Source organism: Vulpes vulpes, chromosome 11 (genome assembly GCF_048418805.1).
Source record: "Vulpes vulpes isolate BD-2025 chromosome 11, VulVul3, whole genome shotgun sequence".
In the NCBI taxonomy this organism is placed as follows: Eukaryota; Metazoa; Chordata; class Mammalia; order Carnivora; family Canidae; genus Vulpes; species Vulpes vulpes.
The window spans coordinates 27508590-27524993 of record NC_132790.1 but is presented as its reverse complement, the minus strand read 5'-3'; the positions used below and the strand labels follow the sequence as shown (position 1 = coordinate 27524993).

The following is a 16404-nucleotide window of genomic DNA, read 5'->3' as shown; positions in this document are numbered from 1 at the left end:
TGGAAGATAAAAATAAGTTAGCAGAAACACCATCTAGAGATTCATACTACTTAAGTGAGATGATCATATGCAAAGCCACTAGTTGTTCCTTCCTAAGTCACATCATTAAGTGCTAGAAGGCATCTGGAGAAATATTCCAGCAAGCTGCGGAACAGCCAATGATACTTCTCTTTTTAGTGTCCCATCTTCAATAAGGTCACTGAAATCAATGTGGTCTCTATAAAAAAGGTACACCTAAAATGTCAAATAACTCAGACCAAAGTTGACCTCCATCGGTTAACAGACTGTCCACTGAAGCTGAGTCTCAGGCGGCAGGCCCCACATGACAGCAAGAATGCACAATGCATAGGAAATTTTTTGCAAGTCATGTCCTTCAAAATATTAATTTGTCTTATCTACTCATTCAGATTATAAGCTAAACAACTGTCATCTAAGCAAAGCAGGAATTATCTTATACTTTTGAATCTTTTTTTTGTCTCTTAAATAGTGCTATATGCAGAGGAGACAGTTAATGAATTGTTAAAAGCATAAATCCTACTTAATAATACTTTGCATAGTCCTTTTTAGTTTATAAATCACTTAGACATGATCTCATTTGCTCCATACAACTATGCTTGGGAAATAAGGCTGGTGCTATTAACTCCATCTAAAAAAGTAATACTCAAGAACAATTCATGAAAATTAAGTGACAGAGCTGAGTTGGAGCCTACATTTTTTGATTCCCAAATCTAGTATTCTTCTCTATCACACTGCCTTGCACGAAGCTGCTAGTTTAAGTTGCACAGTCAAGAAAAAATTAAACTTTGAATAAAAAATTCCATGTATAAAGCCGGACAGATGGTTCTGAAATCCTACTTTTATCATGTCTTATTCTGAAAATATCACATGAAATTGGAGGAAGGCAAACACAGAGGGCAAACATGTTTTAGGCCAACCTGTGCTTACTTCAGGAATGGAGTCGAAACATATAATCATTTTTGTTTCTTTTAGTCTTAGAGTTCCCAGATTCTTCACAAGGTTTTATGACTCCGAGTTTCCTACCTCTCTGAGTATATGGGGTAGGATAAGCCTCAAATAATATTTTCACCAGAACTGTTGCCTTGATATTGTAGCAGTATATTTTTCTAGTACTCTGGAATTGACTTTGGTGGATTTCCCTGTGGAAGGTAATAAGTGTTAGAAATTATGCGGCACAAGAGCTAGGAGATCTGGGGAAGGGAAGAGAAGGAGAAGGATGACCACTAAGTAAGAAGGGGCAGCATCGTGTGATAAAACAAGAGCCAGATATCTGGGTTACTGGCCCCACCTCCATCACTTAGGAGCATCTGACCTTGGCAAATCACTTCACATTTCTTTTTTTTCTTAAGATTTATTTATCTGTTTGAGAGAGAGAGCAGAGGGAGGGAGACTGAATGCTCAAGCATGCCCCCTGCCCCCTACTGCCCAGAGCACAGAGCCCACCGTGGGGCTTCATATTACATTACAACCCTGAGATCATGATCTGATTATGACCTGAGCCAAAATCAAGAGGTGGCTGCTTAACTGATTGAGCCACCCAGGCACCCCTCTCATTTCTTCACATGTGTTCACAGTCACAAAGACTTCACATGTCTAAGTCTCAGTTCTTTGATCTGATCTGAAATGGTAATCATCAGCCTTTCCCTCCACAGGGTTGTTGCAAAGTTAAATAAAAACAGAACATTTTACAAGTAAGAGACTTATTATTCATAACTTCAAACTCCACGTGAGAGGTACCTAAGAAGATAGGTACCAAAAAAAAGTAGGTAGGCAAACACATTTGTAGGGTACTTAACTCTCTGACTCCAGAAGGGTGTTATAAAGGACCTGGGGAAAGCGAGAATGAGAAGATGACTATTTTGTATCATTAACATACAAGACAGCATGAGCCACTATTAAAAATTGTGACCAAGAACCATATTTTATACCTATTTGTAGATTTTTAAAAGATTTTATTTATTTATTTATTTATTTATTTATTTATTTTAAAGATTTATTTATTTATGATAGACACAGAGAAAGATAGAGAGGGAGAGAGAGAGGCAGAGACACAGGCAGAGGGAGAAGCAGGTTCCCTGTGAGGAGCCTGATGCAGGACTCGATCCCAAGACCCCAGGATCACAACCTGAGGCCAAAGGCAGATGCTTAACCACTGAGCCACCCAGTTGCCCCACTTTTTGCAGATTTTACAGGAAAAACAAAACACCTATAACAAAGAATGGATTAACATTTGAAATAGATAATAGAGATAATAACTATGATTCCCTTACCCATCACCTATTTATAATGATAGCTACCAGTTAGTGACTAGTGCTTTGTACCAGGCAGTATGCTAGATGTTTACATCCTCATAGCAACTCTATCAAGGTAGGCACTACTGATTCCATTTTATAGATAAATTTAAGCTGACAGATTAAACTTGCTTGAAGTTTCAGAGACAGTAAGTGGTGGAGTTGGCATTCAAAGCCACAGTCTTCCCAGGCTCAGTATGACTCGGCAACTGTTTCCTTAACCTGCTCAGTCCTATTTCTCAATCTTCACAGGCCCAAATCATCCTTGCACTCCAGGTCCACTCAAATGCTGTCTCTTTAGTGAAAGCTTGTCCCAGGTCTCACTACAGCATTCCGCACTGCCCAGGAAGTCAATGACTTCCTCTGAAATGTTCCAAAGAACATTCTTAGAATACTTCATACTTCCTATTTTCTATTACATATTGTTTGTTCCTATTTCATTCCTCAATTGACTATACCCCTCTTGAATCTAAGTTCAAGGAGTATATTCCATGGATAGAACAAGATGGATGGTTAACTCATTCACTTACATAATTTCAGGTTCCCTGATGCCAAGCTGGGACCGCAGGATGAGTAAGACAGTCCTCAGCTGCTCCAGAGCTTAGTGACTAAGACTTGGTGGGAGAAGTGACCCTATGCTACCACGGGACAATATATGTATCTCAGTATCTGCCACTGTGTCTGTTAAGACAGTGAACGAATGAGGTAGGGTGCGTCTTTTTTTTTTTTTTAAAGATTTTATCTATCTATCTATCTATCTATCTATCTATCTATCTATCTATCTATCTATCTATCTATCATAGACAGAGAGAGGCAGAGACACAGGAGGAGGGAGAAGCAGGCTCCATGCCGGGAGCCTGATGTGGGATTCGATCCCGGGACTCCAGGATCGCACCTTGGGCCAAAGGCAGGCGCTAAACCGCTGAGCCACCCAAGGATCCCCAGGTAGGGTGCGTCTTAAAGTCAGAGGGAAACATTTGGATAGGGCAGAAGCAAAGGCAGGCTATTCTGGGTAGTGGGAACTTGTCTGAGTAAAGAACTGAGGTCAGAAATGAGTGTGGCATGTGGCGGGGGTGGGGGTTGGGGTGTTAGCGGAGAAGGGGTGAGAAAGCAGTGGAGAGACAGTTGAGGCACTATCCCAGGACCTGAATGCTGGGGCCCCATCACACAGCCCGTTCACAACAATCACAGCGACTCAGTTTTAAAATTATCATCTTACTGGCAGGCATCAAGTAGCAGCTTGCGTGTACATTCTTCCCTGACCATAATTCAGCCCTAGCATCAGCTGTGCATGTGCATGTCAATTTAAATCTTGGACTTTGTAGTTAGTAGTAAAAGAAAAATAGGATGTTTAAATGGCATGCTGGTGGCTTTTAACCAAACTACTCAAGAGTATAACATTTTTTTTCTAAGAGTATAACTTCTGAGTTGAAATTCTGCTTTCAAAAATTGTGTTGTTTGGCAGTTTCAATGGGGTTAGTGATCCTAGGATGAGAAAATGGGGACTTCTTCTGGAAAGAGCTCTCATAAAGCACTGAGGACTGATTGTGCCCCCTGTAAGTGTGTTCAAGAGGAAAAAGGGTTAATTTTAGGATTAATCAGGTGGATGCTTTTGATATCACATCAGAATCCTGTAATGTGAAAGAAAAAAATTCATGCCATTAAAGAAATTTTAATCATGCTATCTGTTCTTTAAGAAACAACACAAAACAAACAAGCTGTTTTTGACTTTGAAGCTTACCGTAAGGAGGAATTCAGTGACTGCACTGATCCTCAGCCAGTTTGAAATCCTGGACACCAAAAGAACATACAGCAAATCTGCTTCCACAGGGACCAATCTGTGAATGGTAACAACCACACAGAAAATGGAAGTGTTTTCTTTTACAAAAGATGTAAGAGGCTCCCTCAGGAGTGTGAGTTTTTTTACCCTCTGCCCTAATGAGCATAGTCTTGGGAGGTACTCTTTAGTCCACAGTTACTCTCAGAAAGTCTCAGATTTCCTGAGAGGCTAAAAGTGCTTGTTCCAGCTTTGTATACATTTGTAACTTCAAGCCTAGCTTCCTGCAGTGGTTTGGACTTGGAATCATTATGCAGCACTCATTTTGTGGGGCTTTGCATTTATTTACCTGTAGCCCATTATTCATTAGAGCACCATAAAGTCATACCTGCTACTCATTCTGTGTTAATGTGCCTGGCACAGCTGGCACAGAAGGGCACTACATAAATGTGTGCGTTTAGGGCTTAATGGGTTTACTACATCAGTGCCAGGAGACCTAGATTCTGGCGTTATTGATATAGGTTCATGGGTCAACCATGCTTGGAAAGCCATTTATTTTCTCTGTACCTCAGAAGTGAGAGTTGCTGGAAACTACAGTGTTTTAGGAGAGAAAAGGCAGGCAGGCAGGCTGCAATGTGGAAGCATTTCTATGTAAGCATTTTGGGTAAAATGTCTAAAGAGATCTCAGGAGAAAGGACTCAAACCTCTTAAAATTCCCATAATTTGTTGCAGTTTTTTCATTATAGTATTTACATTTTTTTCTAATTTTGTATTTGTAGTATTGCATTAAATTTCTTGAGAAAGGGTCCCAAATTACATAAGCTCTAAGTACCACATTCTCTCTGTTCTTAACATGAATGTGCACTCTAGCCAAGGTGGTCTGTCCTCTGCCAATAAAGCTCCTGTGCCTTTTCTAAAGCTGTTCCTTCCATATGAGGGGATAGGTAAGAATGGTGGTAAGAGAGAAGGAAGAGGAGGAGCACATCCTAGACAGAGGAACAGTGAGTCAGGAAAGAACTTGGTCACATAACTAAGAGGAGGCCAGGACAGTGACCCTCCATGAGAGGAGGGAGAGCGGTATCAGAGGAGGCGGGGGGCAGGTAAACCATGGAAAAGAGTGTGAATTTTATTCTGGCCACTGAATCACTGGCAGTGATTAAGATATAGCTAAAATGTAAAAAGACCACCCTGGCTACTGTGGGGAATAAATAGTGGCGAGACAAGAGTGAGATGAGGGAGACACACCAGACTAGTGCAGCGTCGGTTAAGAGAAGTTGGTGCCCTGGCCTGGAGTGATCATAGTAGACATGGGGGGCAGTGATTGGATTTGACATGCCCACTTTGCAGGGAGAGATGACAGGGTTTGCTGATGAATCAGAATGGATCTGGTAGGAGGGGAGAAGAGAAGGGCGTCAAAGATCATGCCCTGTGTGAGCATTTGCTGACAGGAAGAAGATAGTGGAAGGACAGTTGCGGATATGTTCATGCTGGGGTGCCTGTGATACTCCATGGGGAGGCATCAAGGAGATCTCAGACTCTGTAGAGTTGGCAAGAGAGATTAACCCTGAAAGTGCAACTTTGGGGGCCATAAGTATAGGGATGGTTTTCAAAGCTGAGGGAATGGATGAGATCACATGAGAAGTGGGTAGAGAGAGAAAGAGAGAGAGGACCTAAGATGAGGCCATAGGGAACTCCATATTTAATGATTAAGTAAAGGAGAAAGAACATGAAAAACAGAGAAAGAACTGCTGAAGGGAGGAAAACCAGGGTACAGCAGTATTAAGGAAGCCAAGAGAGATGTTTCAAGCAAGCCCAAATGCCCGATGTGGAGCAGGATAGGATAAAGACAGAAAAGTGACCTTTAGGTTTTGTAACCTAGAGTTCCATAGGCATCCACCTAGATAAAAGGAATTTCAGTCTACTGACAGAACTGGAAATCAGACTGAAGTGAGTTAATGAGGAACTGGAAAAATAGAACATAAAGAGACCTATAATCATTAAATCAGTAGTTAAAAATCTGTACTTTCCTCCCTCAACAAATAAAAAACAAACCAGGTTTTTGCTAAGTTCTATCAGACCTTAACTATATAGATCATTTTTTACTTTATATATACTATAAACTACTCCAGAGAATACAAAAGAAGGGAAAGATCTCTATTTATTTTATAAGGCTATTAAAACCTTGCTACCAAAAAAATATAAAAAAATAAAAAAATAAAACCTTGCTACCAAAATCAGACAAGGATTACTATATGAGAAAGAAAAATTCAAGGCTAGCCTCATCTCGGTTCACAGAGGTAGATATTCTAAAACTTAGCAAACTGAATATAATAATATGGGAAAAATAATTAATACATCATGACCAAATAGAGTACATCCCAGGAGGATGGTTTAGCATTAGAAAATGTATTAACACTTATTAACATATTAATATAGTAAAGGAGAACAATTATTATCTCAATAGATTCAGAATAAGCACCTGATAAAATTAAAAATATACAAACTCAGTGCATGTGTATATATACACACAGAGGAATATTATTCAGCCACAAAAAGAATGAAATCTTGCCATTTGCAATGTGGATGGAACTAGAGGGTATAATGCTAAGTGAAATAAGTCAATCAGAGAAAGTCAAATATCATTTGATTTTACTCACATGTGGAATTGAAGAAACAAAACAAATGAACAAAAGAACAGACAGACAAACCAAGAAACACTCTTAACTATAAAGAACAAACAGATGGTTACCAGAGGGAAGGTGTGTGAGGGGATGGGTGAAATAGGTGAAGGGGATTAAGAGTATACTTATCAGGATGAGGACTGAGTAATGTACAGAATTGTTGAGTCACTATATTGTACACCTGAAACTAAATGTTAAACTGGAATTAAAATTAAAAACAACAAAAAAAAAGGAAAACCCAACCCCCTCCCTAATACACATATTCATGATTAAAAAATGACAGTGTGCTGGGAATAGAGAGGAATTTCCTTTTGCTAATAAAGAATATCTATCCAAACTTGCAATAAATATAATATTTAATGGTGAAAAGTCAGAAGCAGTCTCTTTAAAGTCAGGAACAAGACAAAGCTATTCACTATCGCTGCTCCTCTTCTACAGTAAAATATGAAAAGAAAAAGTAATTAAAGTAAAAATAGAAATGAAGAAACAATGCCATCATTCACTAAAATAATGATTGTATGCACAGAAAATCTAAGGGAATCTAAGATAAACTGTAATCAATTAGCAAGGTTGCTGTATACATTCTCAAAATACAGGGTAGCCCCAGTGGCGCAGCGGTTTAGCGCCGTCTGCAGCTCAAGGCGTGATCCTGGAGACCCCGGATTGAGTCCCACGTCAGGCTCCCTGCATGCAGCCTGCTTCTCCCTCTGCCTGTGTCTCTGCCTCTCTCTCTGTGTCTCTATGAATAAATAAATAAAATCTTAAAAAAAAAATTCTCAAAATACAAACATCAGTGGTATTCCTGTATCCTAGCCACAAAAAAGCTGGATGCTATAATAAAAAAATTTGTAACAGTAACCAAAATGGTAAGCTACCCAGGACTAATTATCTAATAAAAGATGTTTAAAACATTTATGAAGAAATTTTTAAAACTTCACTGAGATATGTTTAAAAACAGAAGGAAAACATATAAAGAGATACCCAGGGGGCACCTGGGTGGTTCAGTTGGTTGAGCTGCCTTCGGCTCAGGTCATGATTCCAGGGTCCTGGGATCTAGTCCCACATCCTGCTCCCTCCTCAGTGGAGAGCTTGCTTCTCGTCTCTGCCCCTCCCCCTGCTCATGCTCTCCTTTCTCTAAAAAAAATAATAAAATAAAATAAAATAAAATAAAATAAAATAAAATAAAATAAATAAAATAAAATCTTTACAAAAAAGAGATACCAAGTTCATAGTAACAAAGACTTGATATCATAAAACTGTCAAATCATACAAATACAATTCATAACCCAAGGAAAGCCAAACAGTTTTGAAGAACTGTAAGTAGGAGCATCACTCCTAGTTATTAGGAAAATTGGGATATCTTCCTTTTCCCTTGCTATGAAGGCACATGATCTAGCAGTAGCACTCCTGGCTTCTCTCCATCCTCACTCTTTCTTTGAAGACAAGGGTCTTTTCTGATGGCTGAATTTAGAAGGAAAAGTAAAACCTGGGTATTCTTGGCTTAGCCCTGTCTGGTTTCCTGCAGGAGCCTCTGACTGCTTTCCACAGTCAAGGGCCTGCCTCTGGGAGAAAAGCCTAGGGGTCTCCAGTTTACCATGAGACCATGAGGGAAGTTTTAGTTTGACTGACGTCTTTGCGGGCCCTTTTTATCACAGATTCCAAACCACATTTTCCAGGAGGCTTTATCAGTAATGCAACTGACATTTTGATTTCTATTGGTCTGTCTCTTATATCTCCTCTCTTAAATGGCTCCAAATTTAGGGGGAGAAGGGATGCTATTTATTTGGCATCCTAAAACCTCAACATGACTTGCAGAAATTACATCTTATAATAGTTAAAACTTTGGTGTTAGCCCATAGATAGACAAATAAAGGAGCAGAATTGGGAGCCTGGAAACAGATCCAGATATAGAGGTAAACTTCATACACAAAGAAGATGGCATTATCAAACAGTAGACAAAAACAGACCCTTCAATAAATAATGCTGGGACAATTTGCTGCCTGTACTGAGCAAGATTCATTTAGTGACTCCTCAGGTAGTACTGTGGGTTGCCTCTTTTTAAAAAAAATTAGGTTATTTATCATTTGTGTTACAAAACCTTCCATGAATTTTAGATCTTGTTTCCAACTAGATCACAAATCCCTTGAGGGTAGAATCTTATACTTCTTGTTAATCCTCCAGAGTGCCTATCACAGAACTTTACACACGCAGACAACACTAAGTAAACGTCTGCTGGCTCATTACTATTTTACCTTAAAACTCAATGTCTATCCCAATGCCTGAGGGTATTCAGGTCCATATCCAGTACTAAGCTTTTCTAATTATTTTTATATTCTGAGTAGAATTCTTTAAACAATTGTGCATTTACTTAACAGGAGTCCTAGCTAAAATCAGACATCCAGAACTTGCATTTTGTGGATCACAGAGGACAAAAATAAAAAATGTCAAAGTAAAGGTCGTCAAAGATGTTACTTTCTCATTATTCTCAAGGCTTATCCTTATGGCACAGAAGAAAATGAAACCAATCTTGTACCTTATTCCCCACAAAGTTTTTCTGTCTAACCTCTTATTTCATCCTCACCACAAAGTGGTGAGATGAGCAGGGCAGGGATTATAAATGAAGAAATTAAGTTTCAGAGAGGTTACACTAGCTTCACCTGGCAGGTTAGAGAAAGATGTGAGACGAGTAGCCAGTGTTCTTCAGAAGAAAATATGCTGCTCCCAGCTATTTGGCTCTTAAGGCCTGATTTCCATTTACATGATTTTGTAAGTTATTCCCCATCATGCAAGAATTCAAACTTGAAGAATTACTAAATGGCTAGAGCCAACAGCTTTCCACTGAATTAAGTCAGGTGAACAAATCTAATGTCTTCTTTGCAACAGACCTTCCCTTGCCCCTTCTCTTTTTCAAAGAGTCAGCCTACCCTGACAAAGCATCTTTAAGCAGCAATTTGCCCTCATGATACAATAGGCACTGACATCAAGTATGTGCCTCTTGGTCTCAGACTAGGTCCTGCCGAGACGACGACTAGGTTGTTGTCTGCTTTCTTCCCTTAACTCCCATGGTCTCTGATCCTGATTTTATATCTGTAGTTTATGTCCTTCACTTGTTCTTTGATGAGGTCCTAGTCGCTCCATGTCTCTCTTTTATGAATCACACTGGCTGTCCTCCAGTCTCTGCCTCAGCAATGCACTCAAGGATTCCTCGCCCAGCCAACCTCCCAGTGTGCAAACAATATCCACCCAACCTCCCAGTGTGAAAACAGTATCTGCTTGAGACCACTCCCCTCCTAAGGGTGCTTCACCCCACTTGGCCAGGCCAGGGTGTAGACCCACACATGTACAATGGCTGCCTTTCCTTTTCTTCAGGTATCTTAATAAAGAAGGAAACAAAGAAAACAGGTGAGGAGCAACGTGGAAGCCAGGAAAGTGTCTCTGGATGATTATCCACACTCCAGTTTCTGAGTGTCAGAGATAAAAGTACTCACCACCTGACCATTAGTCCATGTTCCATGAAGTTTTTCAGGTTAGGGAGGGTTTGCCTCAAGTCTGGAGTCCCTAGTCCATGTTGATACCTTAGCTGTGAAGATGGAAAAATACAATTAAAAGAAATTCTGGCAGATACTAGGCAACATTTCCCAAACATGATCCATTCATTCATTATTTTTTCTTCTTTTGAACTGTAAAAGAGGAAATGAAAATGTATGAACCTAATATCATTGACTACACTTTTTTTTTTTTTAATTTTTATTTATTTATTATAGTCACAGAGAGAGAAAGAGAGAGAGGCAGAGACACAGGCAGAGGGAGAAGCAGGCTCCATGCATCGGGAGCCCGACGTGGGATTCGATCCCAGGTCTCCAGGATCGCGCCCTGAGCCAAAGGCAGGCGCCAAACCGCTGCGCCAGCCAGGGATCCCCTTGAGATGATATTTAAAGGTAGCCTCTTAGCCTCTTGGGTGGCTCAGCTGGTTAAGGAGTTAAGTGTCTGCCTTTGGCTCAAGTCATGATCCCAAGGTGCCCCTGCTTGTGTGTGCGTGTACGCGCTCTCTCTAATAATTAAATAAAATCTTAAAAAAAACCCAAAGGTAGCCTCTTTGTCTTCTGCTCCTTTGTCTCCTGAAGCTGGAAAAGACAAAGAATGGCCAACTATGGAATTAGCATATTTCAAAGAGTCCTTAGGGTTTGCTAACATCAACTCCAGGGACATATACCATAAAACTAGTATTTTGTTTTATTTTTAAAAAAGATTTTAGTTATTTATTTGAGAACGTGATTATGAGGGGGAGGGAGGAGCAGAAGAAGAGAGAGAAGCAACTACTACCAGCTAAGCAGGGAGCCCAATACAGAGCTCGATCCCACAATCCCGGGATCACGACCTGAGCCAAAGGCAGATGCTTAACTGACTGAGCCACCCAGGCACCCCTCAGTATTTTGCTTTAGATACTGAACGTCTGGCATGATGTATTCTGGGCACATCCAGCCCATCTTTCACTGACCCTTCCCCTTTGTATAACCAAGGGTAAGCGTCATGTTGTGTTCATCTCTAATCCCCAAGAGAGTCTGACAGTGCTAGCACTCAATTTTTAGTGCTTATTAAACAAATAAATAGCAAGCCACTTTTGAGGACGCTGTGCTCTGTTTTTCTCTTGGATTCCTAACTTTCCTTTTTGTTTACAACCAGTACACAGAGCTATAGAGCCCATTTGAAAACACTATGGGGGGATCCCTGGGTGGCTCAGTGGTTTAGCACCTGCCTTCGGCCCAGGGCCTGATCCTGGAGTCCTGGGATCAAGTCCCACATCAGGCTCCTTCCCTGGAGTGTGCTTCTCCCTCTGCCTGTGCCTCTGGCTCTCTCTTTCTGTGTCTCTCATCATGAATAAATAAATAAAATCTTTTTTTTTTTTTTAAAAGAAAACACTATGGTCTGTGGATGGACCTGGTCTTAGTTTTAATTATTTCTGCTAGAGCTGATTTTCTAACATTAGGTCCTTCTAGTGTACCTTGGATAACTCACTAAATGGTTTTCATCTGTCTGCTCCACACCTTCTCTCACTCTGTCTCTGAATACCACTTGCTTCCTTAACTGGTTATGACAGAGATCTGAGGTAAATATATGTGCATTTTCAAATACATACTCTCTCTCACACACATAGAACATCAAATACACAGTAAATACACAGTAGAAATTTTCAAATTACATAATATATATGAAAAAAGTACTCTGTAAACTGTGTACTGGTGTACAACCAGGAAGGATAATAACTCTTGAACTTTTACTTTTCCAGCACCTAACTTAAAAAGTGGCTAAGTCAAACTTCTAAATATTTTCCTCTCTTAAAAAATAAAACCACTATGAACAAAAAATACCAAAGTTTTCTTCTGCTTGTATCTAGTACTTAACTCATTTTTTCTTTTTTGCTTTTGTTTTTACTTAGTGTGAGTGACACTTAACAAAGAGAAGAGTTTACTCTTACTACTTTGAACTTTTAAAGGGAAACCCCCAACCCTAATCAGATCTCTTGAATGGTCTGAATATACACATAAAGTAAGGAAGTAAGAAACACAGAATGTTAAAGCTGATATGTATTTTGAGTATTATTTAAGCCAATCCTTTCCTTTTGCAGGTGGGGAAACTGAAGCCCAGAAAGGGGAAATAAATTCTCCAGGGCCCCATGTTTCAATAGCAAAGACATTATTAGCTAGAGCCTTATTCTCACAACCATGCTATTCCACCATCTACCCCAAAATCTGAGAGGAAAATTGGTTGAAATGCTTGAGAAGACAAAGGGAAAATATTCTTTTCCTTTTCCAAAGCTAGCCTGGTGACCTAAATCACCTCCTGAAATTTGCTGACCTTGAATTATAAGATCTACTCCATATTAAATGACATCATTTCTTACACTAATATAAAAGCATTTTTTCCATACATTGATAAAAGTAAAGTGGCTGATATCCCAATGTGACATTCCTGAATTCATTGTTTCAATAAAAAAGTGAAATTGTTTACACATGGCATGGAAATTTCACCTGTGATTCATACTGAAAAATATTAAATATCAAAAAAACCCCGAACCCATACTGAAATAACACTAAGCTATGTGTCCCTGAGCCAGTACACAGCCAATTGCCTGCCCCAAGCTCCACAATGGAAGGTGGGTGTTGAATTCTTTTCAGAGACCACAATGAAAATTTTTCAAGTCTGATTTCAACCAAAAAGGGAAACTGTGGGAATGTCAAGCCTCTACCAGGTCTTAACTCTTCATTTGCTATATAGCATTATCATTTTTATCACAGAATCATACGATATTTTAACTTAAAGAGATCCTGCAGATCATCTTTCCAACATCTTTCCTTTCATAAATGAAGAAACGAAGGCTCAGTAAGGCAAGTGTCCTGCCCAATGTCACAGAGTTGATGAGGAACAAAGCCAAGCCTAGAATTTTAAAAAAAATTTTATTTACTTTTTAAAATCCAAGTATAATTAACATATATATATGCTGTATGATAAATATTGTATCAATATAATACTGAGTCAAATTCATGATGTATAATGATTCAACAATTCTATGCATTACACAGTGCTCATTGTAAGTATGCTCTTAATCTCCATCACTTATTTTAACCCCTCCTCTCTCCCTTCTGGTAACCACCAGTTTGTTTTCTGTATCTCAGAATCTGTTTTATTTTTATTTTTCAAAGATTATTTATTTATTTATTCATGACAGACACAGAGGGAGAAAGAGGCACAGACACAGGCAGAGGGAGAAACAGGCTCCATGCAGGGAGCCCGACATGGGACTCAATCCCGGGTCTCCAGGATCACGCCCTGGGCTTAACGTGGTGCTAAACCACTGAGCCACCCAAGCTGCCCTCAGACTGTTTTATGGTCTCTTTTTTCCTTGTTCATCTGTTTTGCTTCTTAAATTCCACATATGAACGAAATCATATAACTATATTTCTGACTTATTATACCTTGAATTATGGCCTCTAGGTCTATCCATGTTGCTGCAAATGGCAAGATATTCCATTGCATATATGTATATATGTGTGTATATATATATATCATATCTTCTTTATCCATTCATCTTTGTATGGACACTTGAGTTGCTTTCATATCTTGGCTATTTTAAATAATGCTTCAATAAACAAATAAACATACGGGTACACATATCTTTTCAAGTTACTATTTTTGTTTTCTTTAGGTAAATACCCAGTAGCGGAATTACTGGATCACATGGTATTTTTATTTTTAATTTTTGGAGGAACTTCCATACTGTTTTCCACAGTGGTTGTACTAGTTTGTGTTCCCACCAACAGTGTATGAGGGTTCCTTCTTCTCCATATCCCTGCCAACATCTGTCGTTTCTGGTGGTTTTGATTTTACAAGGCTAGAACTTCTTAAAAACAACTCCAAATTCTTTCTACCATGTCATCCTTTTAATTTTAAATACATGAAACAAAAAATTACATATAATACATATATATTACATTTTAAAAATAAATTACTTGTACTGTCTAATAAGTCTAAACTGCTATAAGGCTTATAATGAAAAAGCAAATTCTTTGCTCTTCAGTAGCAACTATTTTTAGCTGTTTCTTCTTTACCTTCATATTTCTAAGTAATATGACTGTATTAATTTTCCTATTCTTTCATATTCTTTCCGCTTTAGACATCATCTACTGTCTTCCTATTATGAAAAGTAAAAATTCAGCTCATTTATACTACTCTCCTCTTACACAAACATTTTATACCCTCACCCATACATCATCTATGGACTTTTTATTAAAGAATATGAGGATTTAATTACCCTCCCAGATAAGTTCTCCTTATTCTCAAGATATTCAGTACCACATTTTTGTTAGATCAATATTTAGGGCTTATTGTGTCTGCAGAAATATTGTTCACTGCCTAGCCATGTAATATACTATTTTTTTTTGAAACTTTATTTATATTTATCTACTTAAGATTTTATTTATTCATTCATGAGAGAGAGAGAGAGCGAGAGAGAGGCAGAAGAGGCACAGGCAGAGGGAGAAGCAGGCTCCATGCACCGGGAGCCCGACGTGGGATTCGATCCCGGGTCTCCAGGATCGCGCCCTGGGCCAAAGGCAGGTGCTAAACTGCTGCGCCACTCAGGTGTCCCTTGAACCTTTTTTTAAAAAGGTTTATTTAGGGATCCCTGGGTGGCGCAGCAGTTTAGCACCTGCCTTTGGCCCAGGGCGCGATCCTGGAGACCCGGGATCGAATCCCACGTCGGGCTCCCGGTGCATGGAGCCTGCTTCTCCCTCTGCCTGTGTCTCTGCCTCTTTCTCTCTCTTACTGTGTGCCTATCATAAATAAATAAAAATTAAAAAAAATAAAAAGATTTATTTGAGAGAGAGAGACAGAGAGAGAGTGAGGGTGGGGGAGGCAGAGGGAGAGACAATCTCAAGCAGGCTCCATGCTTAGTACAGAGCCCAACTCAATCTTACCACCCTGAGATCATGACCTGAGTGAGCTGAACCCAAGAGTCAGAGGCTCAACTGACTGTGCCACCCAGGCACCCCTGTACTTTTTTGTTTTTCCTTAAGTGATAATTGTCATTTTTCCTACTTGTGGAGTAACTATCTTGATGGCAGTATTACTTGTGTACTTATATACTTATCACTAGATCCTCCCCAAACTAGGATCAAACCTTGAATGATAATTTTCCTGGGTATAGAATTCAAAGCTGAAATAATTTCCCTTTGGAATTTCTAAAATATTGTTTCACTGTCATTTAACTATACACATGGCAGCCAAGAAATGTGATAATATTCTAATTCCCAGTCTTTTGTATGTGAGCTGATTCTTCTCTTGGGAAGCTTGTAGCGTTTTATTCTTTAACCTCAGTATTCTAAAATCTCACAGTCCTAAACTTCTGTTTGGGTCTTTTTTCATCTGTCCTGTTGAGCACTTTGTGTGTCCTTTCATTTTTTTTAATACTTTTAAAAAAATTTATTTATTTATGATAGTCACAGAGAGAGAGAGAGAGAGAGAGAGAGAGAGAGAGAGGCAGAGACACAGGCAGAGGGAGAAGCAGGCTCCATGCACCGGGAGCCCGATGTGGGATTCGATCCCGGGTCTCCAGGATAGTGCCCTGGGCCAAAGGCAGGCACCAAACCGCTGCACCACCCAGGGATCCCCTTGTGTGTCCTTTCAATGTGAAGTTGCTTATCCCCTAATTCTGATAATTTATTATTGTTGTTGTTGTTTTTGTTATTAGCAGCCACAGCATTGTTTTGTCATCTCCTCCACTTCCTGTTACTTCTGGGTCTCCTTCTTTTTTTTTCCTCCTCTTTTTAGACTTTAAAAAACAGGCATTACAAATGAGACTTTAAAAAGCTGATCAGAGTTTATATACTAGCAGTGCTTGCAGACTAGGGGGTTTCACTGTAGACTGAGTGGATTGAAACCTAGCTCTTTCTGTGGGGCACATGTCAATTCCAGTAGCTTTCATTGCTGGGACTCTATTTCTCCAGAGGGAATCTCAATCTTCTGTCTAGGAGTATAATCTGGATCCCATTCTGAGATTTAAAGTAGGAAAAACTGGTTCAGGGGAATTCAGTGTTGGTATGTTGGACTCTACTGAATTCCACCCATTGTTCTCACTTTA

At 39.4% G+C, this 16404-nt stretch overlaps 1 protein-coding gene across 3 annotated transcripts in view; it reads right to left on the bottom strand.

Moving 5' to 3' along the window:
• Positions 1-16404, bottom strand: part of UVRAG (UV radiation resistance associated) — a 318383-nt gene that overhangs the window by 15416 nt on the left and 286563 nt on the right. For 2 of the 3 annotated variants that reach the window (XM_026010452.2, XM_072725950.1), the window contains one exon: positions 10256-10347. In XM_026010452.2, the coding sequence (XP_025866237.2) occupies positions 10256-10347 (92 nt within the window). Of the gene's footprint in view, positions 1-4050; positions 4148-10255; positions 10348-16404 lie in introns of all 3 variants that reach the window. The other variant, XR_011995135.1, reaches the window with a different exon arrangement.